Source organism: Epinephelus lanceolatus, chromosome 8, assembly GCF_041903045.1.
Source record: "Epinephelus lanceolatus isolate andai-2023 chromosome 8, ASM4190304v1, whole genome shotgun sequence".
NCBI classification, from domain to species: Eukaryota; Metazoa; Chordata; class Actinopteri; order Perciformes; family Serranidae; genus Epinephelus; species Epinephelus lanceolatus.
In genome coordinates this window covers 37,365,916-37,383,972 of record NC_135741.1, presented here as the reverse complement: position 1 = coordinate 37,383,972, position 18,057 = coordinate 37,365,916, and the positions used below count along the sequence as shown (strand labels likewise).

At 41.8% G+C, this 18,057-nt stretch overlaps 2 protein-coding genes across 3 annotated transcripts in view; one reads left to right on the top strand and one right to left on the bottom strand.

Moving 5' to 3' along the window:
* Positions 1-1,973: 1,973 nt before the first annotated feature.
* On the bottom strand, positions 1,974-7,434 carry zgpat (zinc finger, CCCH-type with G patch domain). Its single transcript, XM_033628225.2, has 7 exons — positions 7,287-7,434; positions 6,089-6,769; positions 5,652-5,785; positions 5,263-5,427; positions 4,915-5,037; positions 2,869-3,283; positions 1,974-2,449 (listed from the first exon to the last, which is right to left on the bottom strand). Exons 2-7 carry the CDS (start codon positions 6,712-6,714, stop codon positions 2,311-2,313), a joined length of 1,602 nt encoding a protein of 533 aa, XP_033484116.2. The 5' UTR covers positions 6,715-6,769; positions 7,287-7,434; the 3' UTR covers positions 1,974-2,310.
* A 477-nt stretch (positions 7,435-7,911) lies between these two features.
* The window catches only part of tti1 (TELO2 interacting protein 1), a 37,769-nt gene continuing 27,623 nt past the window's right edge, over positions 7,912-18,057 (top strand). For both annotated transcript variants that reach the window (XM_078170235.1, XM_033628132.2), the window contains exons 1-7: positions 7,912-8,051; positions 9,275-10,014; positions 11,411-11,748; positions 11,853-12,141; positions 12,942-13,119; positions 13,396-13,688; positions 17,071-17,487. In XM_078170235.1, coding sequence (XP_078026361.1) covers positions 9,289-10,014; positions 11,411-11,748; positions 11,853-12,141; positions 12,942-13,119; positions 13,396-13,688; positions 17,071-17,487 — 2,241 coding nt within the window. In that variant the 5' untranslated portion in view covers positions 7,912-8,051; positions 9,275-9,288. The remainder of the gene's footprint in view (positions 8,052-9,274; positions 10,015-11,410; positions 11,749-11,852; positions 12,142-12,941; positions 13,120-13,395; positions 13,689-17,070; positions 17,488-18,057) is intronic.

The window sequence follows — 18,057 nt, the reverse complement described above, 5'->3', positions numbered from 1 at the left end:
TATTTATCAGTCCAGATTGTTTTGGTGTGACTTGAAGAGTGTTGGAGATATCAGCCATGAAGATGTCTGCTCTCTCTCCCATTAATGGAACTAGATGGCACTCAGCTTGTGGTGCATGAAGCGCCAGAAAAATACATTTGAAAAACTCAACAGCAATGTCTCTTTCCAGAAATCAACACCTGGTTGCTCAAGATAATCCACAGACCTTGCTGTGAGCAGTTTCATGAAGGAACTATTTTCTGTCTACCGAACTACACCTGCCAACTGTATCACTGTGCAACATTTACATCTCATGCTGTTACGAGCACGAGCCTCTTGACCATTGTGCACACTCCCTTCTGCACAGTGATATGGTTGGCGGGTGTAGTGCAGTAGAAAGAAAAAGTTCCCACATGAAACTGCTCACAACAAGGTCTGTGGATTATCTTGAGTAATGTGCTCATGATTTCTGGAAAGACACATTGCTGTTGCGTTTTTCAAATGTATTTTTTGGTCCTTTGAGCACCACAAGCCGAGTGCCATCTAGTTCTATTACATTGGCGAGAAGGCAGACATCTCTACAGCCGATATCTCCAACTAGATTGACTTCGTTTTCATGTGCAAAATATTCTGGTGTTTGCCCTTTTTCCAAAAAAGACCATATTCCTACTAAACTGCATACATGGCCAATAAAATAAATATTACATTAATCTCCCTGCTTACATGCAGTCGTGCATCATGTGCTCCAACATGTTGTTTATCACATCAAAAATATGGAAGACTGGAACACGCTTGTACCAGGATTTTTCCAAAGTTTTCCACTGGTGAGCGACTGGTTCAACCATGTGAACACAGCTGTCCTCTCTCATTCCTCCAGCCAGCTTCTTGAAAAGTTCAGCATTGCAATAATTGCACATATCCAAAATCCTGTTAGTCTGCAAGTCTTTTATAGTATTTAACGTAGGGGTTTTTGCTTCTTTCAATCAGTAATGTGGGCTTATCTTTTGGGCATGCATCTCTACCCCACAGCCTTGCAAACTGTTGGTTAGTTGGTGTATGTACAATGTGTCAATGTACAATGCACAGAGCTCACCATAAACAAGATGCTGTGTGTCACAAATGGCGATAAAACCCCCAATTGAAATGCATATTCCGCTGTCTTAGACTTGTCCATGGGATGCTCCTAAAACCCAAATAATATCAGTATGTCAAACATGTCTTAATGCTAGAAAAATGCTAGATTTGGAAAACATTCAGTATATCTAAATAAATATGCTGCTTACATGACCTGTATCAAATTCAGAGTATTGTTATATTCAGAATAATACTGAAAAAATTAGTGGGCATGTAAACATAGTGATAAAAAGCACTACAGGTAAGAGGAGAAATTTGTATTTTTGATTTGGGGGGAACTGTCCCTTTAAATATATTCAGCAAATACTTTTGTTTTTAATTTTGCTATGTTTTTATGCTGTATCACATTCAGATTAAACACTGCCCATAAGAATGAAGACCTCACTTCCAGCTACCTAACATCACGACTTAAACCTTTACTTGACAGTCTGAGAGGCAGCAAGATAGATGCAGTCAATACCCAACACACCCACCACCTACAGACAATGTGTGTCCGATCTATGACTAGACAAGCTGCTCTTCAGATTCATTATTTAACAGAGAGGTTACGGTCGTAGCTTCAAAGACGCTGTGTATAAGCCGGTAAGAGAGGTGGGCGAATGGATGGGCTTCACTTCAAAACTGTGTAAAGGTCTCCAAACTCCGGAGGATGTAATTTAAAAATCAGTCAAAAAACCAAGTCAAGGTATGGCTACCGCTCTGACCGCCTGAGCAGCCTCCGGTCAGAATTATTGAAACCTCTCCTGGAAGAGTCTAACAAAAAACACATTAAAAATTCTGTGGTAGAGAAACATTTCCTTACACTGGAGTGTAGTTGTGTGAAGGTGTACGGTTAAAAAGAAAGAAAAATACACAGCAGGTTCTCCAAACTCAGAGTTTTTAGTGCAGACGAAGAAAAATACACTGAGACTAAATGCTCATCACAAATAAAATTTCGTTTGCAGCATTATTGTGAAGTGTATTATTTGAAACCAAACAACTGAACTGCTCAGTCCTTGAAAATAAAACGAGAAACATAGAAAATGATCTATTCTGCACCACTGCCAGCTCCAGTCCACGCTGCCAGTGAGAAATAATGCTAAAAAATGTCTTTTTAAAAAACAGTGTTGCAAATAACTGACAACAGGAAAGGGACAAAAGTTCATTTTAGGCAGGCAGTGCTTCCATTTATCCTCCAAGTCTTTGAGAGAACTGAGCCTAAAACTCAGTCATCTTCTTGTGTGTGTCAGCCTTCTTGTGCTCTCTCTGGATGGACAGCTCCTGGGCTTTCTGCTGGGCCAGCAGCCGGCGGGCCGCTGACAGCTTCTCTTCCAGCTGCTTCACTCTGGATGCGTCCCTTTGCAGAAACAAATAACAAAAAGATTAGGAAGTGGGGAGAGACGCAAAGACAAGTTGGTTATAGATGCACTTTTCAGAATGACTTGGCCACGGAAACAAGTGTCTAACCTCAAATCTTTGCACCTTATTTACATTTTTTACACAACTCCCACAAACCTTCTTGACACAGCAAGTTAGCAAATAGTGTGCTCATATTTTACAATAAATTATAGCTGCGCATTTATGTATGTATGTATGTGTGTGTGTGATGGCCAATGTGCCTATACTCTCTATGGGGAAGATAACAGCTGCAGAGGAATTAAGTGATTTTTCAGATTTTCAAGTGATTACTGATGACGTCTTGTTTGGTTTCCGGCCTTCACAGAGGTCAGATTAAACATACAGGAATAAATAACATACACAGGTGTCAGTACTGACCTGCCTGTCTGTCTGCTGAGTGACTCAGACAGTTTCTGGATCTCCCTCTCCGTCTGGGACACCCTCTCAGCAGCCTGGAACAGCTTCACATTCAGAGTCCTCTTGGTGCTTTTCCCTCCCCTGTAAGCCTCCACCCCCCTCACTGCAGACGGCGCAGCAGCACCCCCCTCAGCAGGATCAGCTCTCTTGCTTCCCAGCTTGTGGTTGAGGAAGTCAAAGACGGTATGGCGCTCTCCGGTGGCGAGCTTCCGAGGCTTTCTGCGTCTCTTTGGGCGGCCTGTTTGTGTGCCATCTTTAGCAGCCTTGCCCTGTGTTCGTCTCTGGGTGAGCTCGGCACACTCATCCAGAGACTTGCCTTTGGGGAGGACCACTGCCATGACCGGCTCTACCCGACCCTCCTGCATCTTTCCTAAGCCTGAGAAAACAAAAGCGACTGAGTGAGGAAGAGGAACACATGTACTTATCAGGGGAGTGCAAAAGGAAAAGCTCAAGACAAACACTTTGCAACACACTAGATTTGAACAAGTTACACTTTTATAAACATTTGACATATTATTTATGCTTTTTATATGACTCATGTTGCCCTCTAGTGTCTTGTCCACCTATAGCATCCACCTTTTTGCTTAAATGAAACAACTGTTTGATATTTTTATTGTATATTTTGTGACCCATTAATTGAGAGTTTATGCAAGACCCCTTTGAATCGTGCTTGTGTGTCTATCCATATTAATGTTCTTTTTATTATTTGCCTCGTCTCAAGGATGTCCCGGCATACATGAATGTAATTAGATAATTATGATGTCACTACACTAAAGGGAGCTTGTAATTCTTGTGTGTGGGTTACTCTCCGCATTGCAATATTATTGATTTCTTATCTCCGGCAGGCATAAGCCAGGAGGGGCTCGTGCGTTTGTGTGTGTGAATGTGTGTATCTTTCTGTCTGCAGCTCTTCTTGCAAACTACTGGACAAATCAGTCTAATAGTTTGTGTTCACATGTATGACTGTATGCTCAAGGACGTCGTGGTTGATGTGATTCACATTTGTTGAAAACTGTTTTACTGACTCTTTTACACTGTCAATGACTGCTAATTCCTCGCTCCTCCATCAGGCACAGGTGTACTGCATTCATGGCTGAAACTTGGTTTTATCAGTCCACCACACAGCCTCATATCACACCTGGAGTATTCCAGAAGTGGAGTGTTTTGCCTGCCCGACTCTGTAGACTTGCAGATTTTGTTGATTTGGTAATTTTTCCTTGATATTTGTGCTTCTACCACGAGTAAGTAAGCAGGCTACATAGTAACATGTTTTTTGTGTGTCTATTTTAATTGTGCTTATTATTATTTCCTACTTTGTTGTGCTGTAGCCTACAGACAAAGTTAATAAATTCAAAATCCAGTTATAAATGATATGGATCAAAGATCTACAGCTCTTTTAGTTAATTAAAAAAACATCATCTTCATAATTACATCGTATCTGTATTTTACATACGGTGCCTGTTATTAGATCTGCTTTGTGCAATGTGCTGCAGACAGTCCTTCAGAAATGAACAAAGTGTTTTTTTCATTCAGCACCCATCCCACTGAGGTTTTGTGGATGTGCACAAGACCACTCTGAATAGTTTAATAATGTTGATGGTGAAATTTGTCCTCGGCATTTGACCCATCCTAACTATTTAGTTGCAGCAGACAACAACAGTGCAGAGCTCAAGGACCAACTCAAATTCTGAGGCCAATGTTTTGGTCAAGGGCAGAGGGATTTTGTAAATCTAGAATGCATGTGTTTGTGGCAGAAAGAAACCAAGGGGAAGTACATGTGAACACAGGGAGAACATGTGGTCGGTTTCTGTAAGATGAGAATACAACTGTGGCACTATATTGGTTGTAAAGCTAAAGCATGAATGTGATGAACTGTGTACATTACTTCTTCTATGAAATGCTGGTGGTCATCTTATGTGAATAAAAAGGAATACCACAAACCACAAATTACTGATTTTAATGTGAACAAAACTTCAGAACGTAACATTTGGTTAAACCTGCACTTACCTTTCCCATACTCGTATCCCATTTTGAGCATAAGCTTGGATCCGATGCCTCTGGTATGTGCCTCCCAGCCACCAAAATGTGCGCTGTTTAATGCTTCTGTGGAATCTGCAGCAGAGTCCACAACTGTTGGGTACCAAGTGACAACCAAAGTGGAAACTGTCAGTTACTTTGTAAAACAACTTCAAAAACAAATGTTCAAATCTTTACTAGCATGTTGAATAGAATACAAGGCAGTTAAGGAAGTTTATAATTTGCCTTTACAGTTGTACGAACACACTTAAGTCACATTTTATCTTTTGCATTATTTCTTAGACTAGCTCCAATTTTGATTGACAGAGAAATTGACACCTTTTGCATAAGCCACATAATCTCCATCTCCAGTGTCGTCCAGGTCTGATTCAGAGGAGAGCGGGTCGTCTTCTCTCAAAGGCGGGATAATGCAGTCGGCCTCGACCACAACATCTTTCAGCAGCAGTGAGTCAAACTTCACGGTGTAGAAACCACTGTCAAGTTCTGCATTTGTGAAAACATGAGTCAGCAGAACATTGACACTGACTGGAAACATTTCCTCAACCATTGTCTTGTTTGTTTTTGCTACACTGTGCAAATATATTACTATCATTACAAGTTGACACAATTTCAGTTCAGTCAATCTGAGTGTGAACGGATTACCCAAACTGTCAGAGTTTACTTAAAAAAAAAAAACATCTTAAAAATTTGCCCTGCCAACAGAATACCTTTGATTTTGGCTGGGTACCAGATGCCGTCCTCATGTCGAGCCAAGCAGGATGATCCTTCTTCAAGATTACTGAGGTCAAACTCAAGGAACTCTCTGAGCTCCGACACATACACCACTTCACCGTGGGAAAACCTTCAATTAAAAAGGGAAACAGACAGAGCTGATATCCAAGTGGATTTTACAGTAAATATTGAAGGATTCAAGTAATGTGGCCTATTGAAGGCAACATTTCACAGCAAGTTTTAGACTGAATTCTGTAGCTATGGTCAGGATAAAACCTGCGTCATGTGGACAATGGGTGACACTTGCTGGATGATATCTGCTATTACAAACAAGGCAGATATGGCTAAGTTAACATAATACAGCAAACTTTTGCAGGTGTAAATGTAAAAAAAACAAACAAAAAAACCCCAAAACAAAACAGTGCTACTTTACCTGCAATTATCCGGGAAGCGACATTTGTCCTCTAGGTAGAATGGACAGGGTTTCATAGACTTCTGGGTGGGGTAGACGTAGAGCACTCTTACTTGTGCCTCTTCACCATCCGACGGTTCTGTCCCCACCACCATGGCATTGTGATACTCCAGTGTCCCCCATGCTGTCCGGTAGGGTGCTCTTACTTTGGTACCACTGAGAGCATCTTCTGCCTCTTCTTCCTCCTCCTCCTCCTCCTCCTCCTCCTCTTCACCATATTCTACACCACCTTCCTCCTCATCGTCTCTCCCTCTAGTATCAGAGCTACTACCTGACGACTCCCCTAGTGCAGAGTAGAAAGCAGCAAACTCATCATCCACACTGCCTCCTGCACCGTTTGTGTATGCTGCTGCCTCTGAGGTGTTTCCCTGCAGTCCATTACTGTCCTCGAGGCTGGCCAGAAGCCGACTCTTTTTGACGGACACCAGGCTGGCCTCTGTGAGCTCTATCAACTGACGAAGGTCGTCTTTCAGTTTGAGCAGGTCTGACTGCTGGGAAGGGTCCAGGCCAGCTGACAGGGCTGTCTCCACCTGCTGCAGCTGGGCACCATAGGTACTGATGGCTGCCTCAAGGGTTTCCTCATCCATGTTGACACTTGGCACAGGGCAGGGCAGGAATGGACAGCATCAAGCCTCCAAGACACTTGAGGAAAAGAAGATGGATGACTTAAAGCAGAATCGAGTAAAGAGAATAAGTAGAGGGTGAACTGTTATAGCTGCACTCCTGCTAAATGCCATTCTTTGTTATCACATAAGAATACAAGTTTTAAGTCATATTTTAATAACTATCCCTTTACAACAAGGAATCAGTGAATTGTCAGACTGAGATTAAAATGACACAGTAAAAGAGAAAATGACAGTCATCAAAAATTTAGGAAATAACGTTACCAACGCTAGATTCATATTTTAAAATAGTAAGAACTAACGTTACATACACATACATAATACACACACCATACACTATGTTATGTGGGATTCATAATGGCAACTCTCCTGTATCATGAATAGGTACCATCAACATTACCATCAATATCTGAGCTAGCTGTAAACCGCTAACCTAGCTTTGTATCTGAGGTAACGTTAGCTTTAGCTAACTGTTAGCAGTATCTACGCTGAGCTAATGTAACTTTTACATATGATTAAAATAACACTGGCATTACCTTAGCAATTAGGCCACCTGTCTGACATCCACTGTACCGACAGAAAAAGCGACAGCCATGAAAAAGAGGTGCTGTGTTAAGAAATTAAGTAATTCAAGTAGCAGAATTTACATGGTTCAGTAGTCAAAACATGAACCGGTTCAGTATCAAGCTAGCAGAAGAATCAGTGGACTTACCTAGGTTGTGAATTGCCGTTTCTTTCAAAATAAAACAAATGTCACCCGACACTGGATGGTTTTGACCACAGCTAACTAACTACTGACAGCACAAATATAAGATACCGCTTGTTAGTGTTAAACTCGCATCTTAAAGTATGCGAGAGAATACTTTTCATAAGACCATCTTCACATGGTAGCTTTTTTGAACAAAGAAATAACAGCTCTATATATTAAAATAATTTAATGAGTATTAATGACCACTAACCTAAATATGCTATTCACTTTGGCAATGCTACATTGACCTGACAAGAGTCATACATTTCTATGATGAAAGCACTGATTATTACACAGTTTAAATGCTTTTCTTTTCCACGGTAAGACTTCACATCCTCTTATTTTGAAGGTAAATCGTCAAACCCGGAAGCATCGTCTTTTGCTTACGTTAAACATGTGCGTCGTCGACGCAAAATCATGACGTTGCTGAAGGTAGAGTTCAGCAACTTCATCAGTGTGTAATGTTATAATTATTTTCTATTGAAATAAGCCCTTTTCTATGGACTTGTTGCTCCGCGCAGTGGGTCCGTTTAACGTTACTACTAATGTGAAGGTAGGCTTCCTGTTTGTTGACGCTGGTACCGCAGCGCAGCTTCAGCAGCATGCTGGATGCTGTCAGTTAACTACAAGACTACATCGATGCTGTGATGGTTTGCTGTTACTGTATAGACATACTGTTGCTATGTGTCTGTCTTCTGGTGTTACAAACCTTAATCCAGAATGTCAGGGCAGGCTCTCAGGCAATACAAAACATCACCACAACCTGCCACATCACCACAACCTGCCACATTACCACAACCTGCTGACAGGCAGTTTAGTAAATTATCATAGACTTCTTCATTTTATTTTAACAACATTTAGGAGGCAGCAAGGATAAAGCAGCTCTGATAGTTTTTCCTTAGTATGGACTGTTCTTTATTTATCAGAGGAAGGCAAAATTTTAAGCAAGACAAAGAATATAGTGATTTTGATGAAATATCATTATTGTATGCTCAGATTTGACTATGTTAATTCTCTGACGGAAGTGTTTGTTACACATGATGTGTCTAAATGTGTGTTTTTACAGTTTCTGGCTATGATAAATGGTGTCCTTCTGGCAAATCTTTCCAAAACATTCCTCCCAAACCTGCAGGTTTTAAAAATGGGCAGTAAAATAAATACAAAATGCAACCATTTATATCTGTATGCCCCTCTCTTGAGCCTAAATGAAAAAAATGTGAGTCCCTCCCCAGTGCTTAAAAAATTATTGGACATGCCTCCTCCTTTTTGTACCACCCTATTACCCCCTCATAAATAATGAACAGTCCCTTAGTAAGTTCTGGCCAGAGGGTACCACCATGACCACTCAGGGGTGCATCAACATTCAGAGAGTATACGGTTTATTTTCTTGGCCACTGGATGTCTGACCACTTCCTTTTTAGACAAACAATTAAATTTTTAGTTTCCCTGCCACATGCAGGTATGTCTCCAGTCAAGAGATTTTTCAAGAGTCATTGTTGGTATCACAAAATCACCTATCACAGTTGGTCAGATTTAGAGATTTACAAATTGTAAGGACAGCCAGAAGTGGAAAAAGGGATTTAAGTATCACCTTAAAAAGTTACTGGCTAGCATGGCAGGTGACCATTACAGATTTATTTTCCAAGTCAAAATGTAAATTATTTTAGCTCTAAGAGTACATTCATTTCAGTTTCTTCTACAGTATTTGAAAAGTCATGAGTTTTCTTCTTCTCACTCCTGCATCTTCCATTCCTCTTTTCATACCCCTCATTATAGTGAACTGTGCTGTCATGCCTCCAGTCATGGCTCAGATCAGTGATCCAAAGATCGCATTTGCCTACCTGCGCCCAGCCTGTGTCCTCCTCACCCAAGCACCCACTGTGTCCAATGTGGAGACGCTGAGTGCCCAGTTAAAAGAAGTCAACGATGCCACGTTGCAGCAGCTCCAAGAGTATGTCCTCTTCCCTCTTCGCTTCGTCCTTAAAGTCCCCAGGCCCAAGAAGGACAAATTGGTGCAAACTGTGGCTGAGGCCATGAGCCATGTCCTGGAGAACACTTGTGTCCAGAGCTGGGAGACCCTCCGTGACCTCCTCTCAGAGCTGTGCCTTTGCCTGTGCTCTCCAAGCGATCCTGGGAAACCTGCAGATACATCAGAGGAGCTGAAATCAGCTGTGTTGAGGTGCCTGAACGCACTGCTTCATGCTGCTTATGGCGATATAGTCTTCAAACTCTTTGAACCGATTATGCTGCCCGGACTGGGAGCTGCCATATCACTCCTGCTGGCTTTAGGAGAGAAGGAGAAATCTCGAGATGTGCAAGCAGCAGCGTTGAAGTGCCTCCAGGCTTTGACTCTACAGTGTGACTGCACTCAGGAGCATGTAGTCCCATCCTCAGTGGAGAGATGTGCTATAGGCACCACCATGGCTTCTTTCTTACCAGGGATCACTGTGGCTGTGGCCAGGATCATTACAGGAGATCTGAGACAAGGCCATGCAGTCACAGTCAGGGCCATCAAGGTACAACATTTCTGTATTCATTCATATTTCCTGGTGTAATGATGCAGTACTGTACAGTCATGCTTAAATATCTCAAATGCTTCATAACCTGTTAAAAATATTCATTGTTTAATTGGCGATGTCTTTCAGGTTTTAATCTGTATTCAGTCCTGTATTACAATGTGTGTATTTTGACTACATTCCACACAAAACAACTGCAACTAAGGATTGTTTTTAGAGCTGCAATGATTAGTGGATGAACCAATTAGTCAAAAAATTAATCTGCACATATTTTAATATTATTATTGTCATTTAAAGTTCATAGTCAAGGTTGGTTTCAGCTTCTTAAATATGAACATTTGCTGCTTTTCTTTGTCTTACATTTATTGTAAATTGAATATCTTCGGTTGAGCTCAAGAAAGCTGACATCTTTCACTATTCCCTAAGGTTTAATAGACCAAACAATGTATTGGTTTATCAATAAGATGATCTGCGGATGAGTCAGTAAGAAAATAATAAGTAGTTGCAACCCTGATTATTATCAATGAATGTGTTGATTTTTTTCTCATTTTAACTGATAAGAAAATAGTGAAAAATGTCTATTGTGAGTTGCCGGACTCCAAGGTGACGTCTTTTTTTTTTTTTTTTCACGTCAAATTGCTTTTTTTGGCTGACCCCCTCAGCAATGACTTTAAATATCCAGGTCACAGCATTAATAATACAGACAAAAGCAGTCCATTTTATAAGCTAATCCATTACTAATACATTTTAAACTATTACTGTCAGTTGAATGGAATACTTCCCCTGCAGAATGACCATTTGTATAGTAATCACTCACTGCCTCACCTCACTCACCTTGAATTTGTGAAGACAACTTTGTTTGTTCTGCATGCCTCCACAGTGAACAGGGAATCCCAAAAAGGGAAACATTCTGCATGAATTGAAGTAATCGGGGTCTGCCTTTAACCCTCTGAGACCCGCCGGGTTGCCGGCAATCCCGGTCGTGTTTCCTGTCTTAAAGAGGCTGTAGCAGGCTGAAATTTAAAGCTAGATTATGAGATGATGATACTGGTATCATAAGAACCTATAAGACTTAAGGAATCCAGAAGTACCAAACATGTTATGCTAGCTTCTCAGGAGGGCGGGCTAAATAACGCTCCAGAGTTAGGCTAAATTTTGGAGAGGGAAAAACAACATGGGCATTTTCAAGGTCCCTTGACCTCTGACCTCAAGATATCTTAATGAAAATGGGTTGTGTAGGTATCCACGAGTCTCCCCTTTACAGCCCCCCCCCCAAAAAAAAAGACAAGACTGGGTCTGTGTGGGTTAACGTCAGCAAAACTATATCAAAACACAACTAATGCAATGATTCCTCTATGCCACACAGTCATCACTTTCCACTCTTACTGTCATTCAGGTTTGGTCCAGGACTGTGGGGCTTGTCATGGAAGATGCCCAGCTTCAGGCCAGTGAGCCCTGGAAGACTCCCTCACCAGAGCTGGGGAGAATTGCCCAGCTGATTGTCCATCGGACACCCGACTGGGTGAAGAGCACTGCGGGAAAACTGTCTGTGCTCCTGAAAAAGATCATCTCCTGCACCTCGGCTCACCAGCATTGGAGGGTTCGACTGGAGATGGTGGAGCTGGATGACCACCTGCTGGCCAGGTGTAGCCAGTCACTGGGAGAGTGTGTGGGGCCGCTACTGGAAGCACTGGTGGGAGCAGTCAATGATGAGGAGCCCAGAGTTAGAAAGAGGTTTGATTTGATGAACACTTTTGTGAGGAAAAATATCTCATAGCTCAGACTGCCTGATAACAAGATTTTTAATGAAACCTGTCCTGTCCTCTCCCCTGCTGTAGGTGTGAAGTTGTTCTCAGGGAGGTATCACAGAGGAATCAGAGCCGTAGCAGCAGCAGTGATAATACCAGCAAAAGCAGCAGCAGTGCCCAGACCTTCACTGACGTACTTTCAGAGAACCTCCACTCTTTGGCCACCTCCCTGCCCAGACTGATGAGGACCTCTGATGACCAGAAAAAGCTGTTTGTCCTCAACGTGTTTCTGGGTTATTTAAAAGTCCTGGGACCGCTGGTCTCTGTGGTGCTAAACTCAGCAGCACATCTCGAGAGGATCTCCAAAGCCTTGATGCAGGTAATGCCACTGTGTCAGATCAGTGGTTCTCAACTTGTTTTTTGTCAAGGACCCCAGATTTGATAAACATTAGGTCACTGTTCCCCATTTGACAAGATTTGGCTTCAGGGACCTCCATCTGAGAAGAATTAGGGGCCATACACATGCCGTGTCTTTAACTGCCAGGAAAACATGCGGCCAGGTGCTTGGTGCTACTCTCCTGCCATTTCTGTGCCAGCTTTCAAGAGTGCGGCAGCAGGTTGCGTTCAGTGTTGTTAAGCAACCTTTAGAGGCACTGTATTAATGCCTATTTCCCTGAAATCCTGAGTGCAGAGCTGATCTTTTTCCAGGCGCTGTTTGTGTATACCTGTTGTCCATGACACAGCCCTACACTAATATGATCAACCTCCTCTTCATATGTATCACACACTGATATTTACGGATAAAGGGAAAGATATCTGTTGGCTTTGATTGGTTGTTCCCAGTCACATGACATGCACTGTGCACTGCTGCATTCCAAAAGTTCAACTCTGATAGAATCTCTAATAGGATGTAAGCTTTTCAGTGACCGGGTTAAACTGTCATTTCTTTGTTTTATTTAAAAAAAACATGTGACACAGCCAAGACAAAGTTGCCATCCTTACTGTGAGAGTACAAGGCAAGTTTTGGCAGTTTCATATGAGACCCTTCATAGAGTCGGACTTTGCCTGCCCTCTGATTTCGTCCTAGGGCAGCAAACTTAAACCACAGTTTACAGAAGTTAGTCATCTTGAATCACTAACAGGTAAAAACACAACAAACAGTCTTATGTGCTTTTACAGGTGCTGGAGCTGGATGTGATGGATGTTCGCATTGTGGAGGAAAGGAGTTACGCTGCTACAATTGAGACAAGCTCAAGCTCTCCTGATTCTTACACTGCTCACATACAGAGGAAACATTTCCTCTACTTCACAGATGAGAAGATCTTCTTTGTGCTCATGGAGATCTGTCGAACATTAGGTATGAGTGCTGTTTGATATGAACTTAAGGGATAAACTGTATCAGATTGATCTACAGCTCAGTTCTAATCCATCTGCATGCATAACAGCACTTTGCTTCTGTTTCAAATTTATTTAAAAGGAATATAAAGAAGTTGGACTAATGTCAGTTGGCTCATACTGATGCTTAATGGATTAAAGCTGGCTACATCTTTTTTCCTCAGGGTTTATATTTGACATTTTCTTTCTCTTCTCTCTCAAAATTATAGCAAGTAACTTTTTCTCTTTCTGTCTTTAGCTTACTACGGCAACCTTTACCTGCTGACAGATCACTTCCTGGATCTGTACCAACAGTCGTCAGCATACAGAAAGCAGGCTGCCATGGTGCTAAATGAGATTGTCAGGGGTGCTGCAGGCATCGCCGTGGCAACAGAGGGTCAGGGTTTGGACGGTCAAGTTCGGGGACACTCTGCCAACCAGGAAGACCTAAAAGAGGCAGTGGTGTCTATCATGGAGGAGTACACCAGTCTGAACAACTGGCACTTGATTACTGTGAGTGAGGAGACGGATAGAGACCGACAGGACCAGCAGGTGAGGAGAATTTCAGCTCTGCAGCTTTGATATTTTGTCCTGAATCAGGATTTTAGTTTGTTAAAATTTAGCACTTGTTTGATGGTATTTCACGTGACAAAACTTTAACTTGATGATTTTAACTAGCACATAGAATAAGTAAGGAATAGTTTGGCATTTTGTGAAATATGCTTTTTAATACCATTTACATGGATACAGCAAGCGTCAACCTCCTGGGCTGAAAAATAAAGCCAATGCTGAAGTGCATTAAGTTCCTCTAATGGCGGCTGGCTCCAAATACAAGTTAATCCCCATAGACCCCCATGTTAAAAGTTTTGTGCTAAAAGACCCTATAGGAGTTGGATATTCCATTTTTATGCCTAATACTTTTGTTTTAAAATTAGCATTAGCATTGGCGTTATCACAGTTAACTATAGCTGTAAATGCACCGCACAGCGTTGGGGTTAGCTCCACCCTCTTGTCCAAACATTGTCACTTCTGGATCCAAAAATGCAATATGGTGAAATGGCCAAAATGACAAAGTCAAGGCTTCAGAATGCGAGTCCGTAAACGGATTGCTGAAGTCACAGTGGCTATGTCCATTATTTTCTACAGTCTATGGTCAGTAGGCTAAGTATGAAGCTACAGTTAGCAGGTAATTAGCAGCTAGCTAATAACTGCTAGCATGGCTCTGTCCAAAGATAAGCAAATTCGCATACCAGCAGCTAACCAGTTAACACTTTGTATAGTTTTGTTCAATCCATATTAAAATTAGAATGTAAAACTTTGGCAATGCAAGTCCTGGTTGCCTGGCAGACTCACGGCAAGACTCCTTTAGGTCCAGGAAATCACTGTTTTCCTGTCTTTATGCTAAGCTAACTGACTGCTTGCTCGAGCCTTATATTTGCCATTGCGACATGAGATTGGTGTCAATCTTCTCATCTAACGCTTAAGTGCATTTCACAAAATGTCAAACTACTCCTTTAATGTCTTTGAAAGTTTAAAAATTCAATGTGGCAATGGATTGTCTTATTGCCGCTGAATATTGCATCATCACCAGCTAAATTTACTGATTCGCAAACTCTCCGGGAACGATCATTACTTGTAATAGATGATCCAGCTCTTCATGAAATGATATTCTGATGAATGAAGAAGTGGTACTTTGATGTAAAAATTTTACATCTCATTTTGTATTCTGTGAGCATTTTCTAATCAAGGCTCCAATGCTCAGTCCATATTGCACAACTCTTCCTGCATTTCAATGTGATCACAGTCAGTTCACTTCACTCCAAACAAAGAAATATATCCATACTTTTCTCACAGTATGGCCTTGGACTGACCGCTGCGTGCGCTTATGCCTGCAGACTGAGCAGAAGGGTTTCAACCAACTGCTCTTAACTTTCAAGGCTGGATTATTGAGCTGAAGGGCAGAGGAAATATTTCAGGGCCTCCAACCAACAGAGGTCTGACAACATTGGCAGTACTGTGTTAGTTTGTAGATAAACATTCTCCTTGTCAGCTAAAATGTGAGCCCAGAGGCACACCATGGTAGGAAAAGGATTCTGAGCACAGAAACATACACTGTTTACATGTATTGACTGTTGTGGGATTCTCTCTCCAGCCAAACTAGTTACATGTAACTGCTTTTTCGTAACCGCTTATCGTCTTGAGGATCACAGGGGGGCTGGAGCCTATTCCAGCTGACATTGGGCGAGAGGCAGGGTACATCCTGGACAGGTCACCGGACTATCACAGGGCTAACACATAGAGACAGACAACCATTCACACTCACATTCACACCTACGGACAATTTAGAGTCACAAATTAACCTGCATGTCTTTGGACTGTGGGAGGAAGCCGGAGTACGTGGAGAAAACCCGCGGTGACAAGGGGAGAACATGCAAACTCCACACAGGAACCCTTTTGCTGTGAGGAGACAGTGCTAACCACTACACCGCCATGTTGCCCTTTACTTCGTAGTGGTACAGCATCGCGGCTTCTTGCTCTTCTGTAAAATTCAAGGTTCCCTGTGGAGTTGTTTTTTTTTTGTTGTTTTTTTTTTCAAATTAAAGGTACTTAGCCTACTGTTTTTTTTTTCTTATAAAATTTAAAGTACCCTGTAGAGTTTTTTATTATTATTATTAAAGGTACATCGTACAGTTTTTTGTCTTTCTTTGTCAAAGTGTACTACGTAGGGTTTTCCTAAAAAACAATTTATAGACTTATACCAAAGTAATCCCTCTCAATCATCACTCGCAACCCCCCCTAAATGTGTGGCAGTGTATTTATCAGCACAGACCCTGCTCTCTGCCTTTATTATCCTAATTCCTTCCTGTTTTGCTGTAGTTAGGATGTTAGTGGGCATGTAACCCCCAGTCAAAGATGTGAGCAGGTTAGTACGGGACTTTATAAAAATGTAGTAGCAGCGCACATCCAAGAGGAAGCTACAAAAATCATAGACACAGTGCAGGAAAAATGCAAATACAGTGAGGTGTTATTCACTTTTTACTTTCCCTGGCAGAGCACTGAAGGACAGGATGGCGATGAAGAGCGATGTGGAGGTGGCTTGTTTTCTGTCAGACAAATAAGTGTTACGGTTAGTTTAGTTAGCTTGCTAATATGTTGCCATTCCAACAAATTCCTAAAATAGTACAGTAGCTTGCAGTGGATGTAGGGAGGGGCCAAGTTTAACTGCTGTGTCCAAAAACAGCAACTGACAATTTCTGTACAATATGCCTTTAAAGGTACCCATTCAGTTGGGTTTTTTTTTCTTTGTAAAATTAATGGTACCCTGGAGAGTTTTAAAACCTACATAGTTTGCATTCATGTTTGCTTGCTAGCAGTCTTCTCTCTTGCCTCTCTTGCCTCTTGGGATTTGCTACACTTTTTGCTTTGCTACCACCAACTATCAGCAAAAAAATTATGCTTACAAAATGGAAACCTACTCCCAAAAGAACTCTCCACAGCGCTATACTGTAAGTGGTCAAAAACTCGAAATCAACTCAAAAACTTAATCCCTCGCTTAACAATTAGCAAACTGCATCACACAAGAAATGGGAAACATAATATTCCAAACTGAACTTTATTTTCTTACAGCAGCACTGACATGAACCAGTGTTACAGTTAGTAGACCTTCAGCAGAAAATATTAATTGAATTGAGTCTTATTTTTCGATGCCTACCTGCAGAAACACAACAGTAATAATGACCCACAGGGTGCAGGATTTCAAGTTCATGTCCCCTTGTACATTCAGGTTTTAATACAGCTGTCCACTAGTGTGTCACAGTGTAAACTTATCTTCTTTATATTGACCTTTTATGTCTATCAACTAAAACATCATTGAATTGTACAAAAAAATCTGTACTACGAATGATAATGACATTTGTCTTTTGTCTTTCTGTAGCTGCTCAGCCCATCCAGACTCCTCTCCATATCCAACAGTAATGTCAACAACACTCAAGCAAACTCTCTCCAAGTGATTCCTTCTTCGTTTGGCACCCCATCTTCCTCACCCTCCGCCTCCACAATCCACCAGCTCAACAGCAATATCTGGCAGCTGTGTATCCAACTGGAGGGCATCGCCTGCTTTGCTCAGGCACTGGGGCGTGACTTTCGGCCCCTTTTGATGACATCTCTGTACCCTGTGCTGGAGAAAGCTGGAGAGGAATCACTGCTGGTCAGCCAGGCGGCACTGGGCTCTATGTGGGACATCAGTAAGGCCTGTGGCTACCCCTCTCTGAAGGAGCTGATCAATGAGAACTCTGACTATCTGCTCAATGACATATCTCTTAATCTGCAGAGGCTCAGCCAGCATCCACAGGTAACATTAACACAGTTTGGCACATTGTTAGAATGCACACTATCAATCAAGAAATAATGAAATAGAGCCAACAATTTTTAGCACCTGATCTGTTTGTTTGGGGAAACCTCCGTAATTCAGTAATAATATGTACCTGTATACTGTCAGGGGCTCTGCATCCCCTGACAGTGTGGTACTATAACTAACTGAACTGTACATAATATACTCCATCAGTGCTCCTGATAAACGGTCCACCTCCAAAAGTAGAAAATCTATTCGTGGTGGCAAATGTTTTCATCATGGCGGGCTGCCACAAATAAATGAGTGTGTGGGAAACCCTGGAATTCTTGGCCATTAAAAGACCAGTGTGTAGGGATTAGTGGCATCTAGTGGTGAGGTTGCAGAATGCTACCAACTGAATACCCCACCCCTTACCCCTCCCTTTCCAGGCATGAAGAAGAACGTACGATTTTCATTTACATTCATTTCACAATCTTTGGGCTTGCGTGGGATATCAAGTCATTTCAAGTCAAAAGGCTAAAGTGACATAAGATCACAAGTCATTGGTGTTAAAGTTGAGTCTGATTTTGT

What these genes read in the sequence shown, in the direction of transcription:
- zgpat (XM_033628225.2), bottom strand. Translation starts at nt 6,714, where the DNA reads ATGGATGAGGAAACCCTTGAGGCAGCCATCAGTACCTATGGTGCCCAG. An exon ending in GTACCCAGCCAAAATCAAAG is followed by an intron (nt 5,428 to 5,651) that starts GTATTCTGTTGG and finishes TCACAAATGCAG; the next exon opens with AACTTGACAGTGGTTTCTAC. An exon ending in TTATGTGGCTTATGCAAAAG is followed by an intron (nt 5,038 to 5,262) that starts GTGTCAATTTCT and finishes GGTACCCAACAG; the next exon opens with TTGTGGACTCTGCTGCAGAT.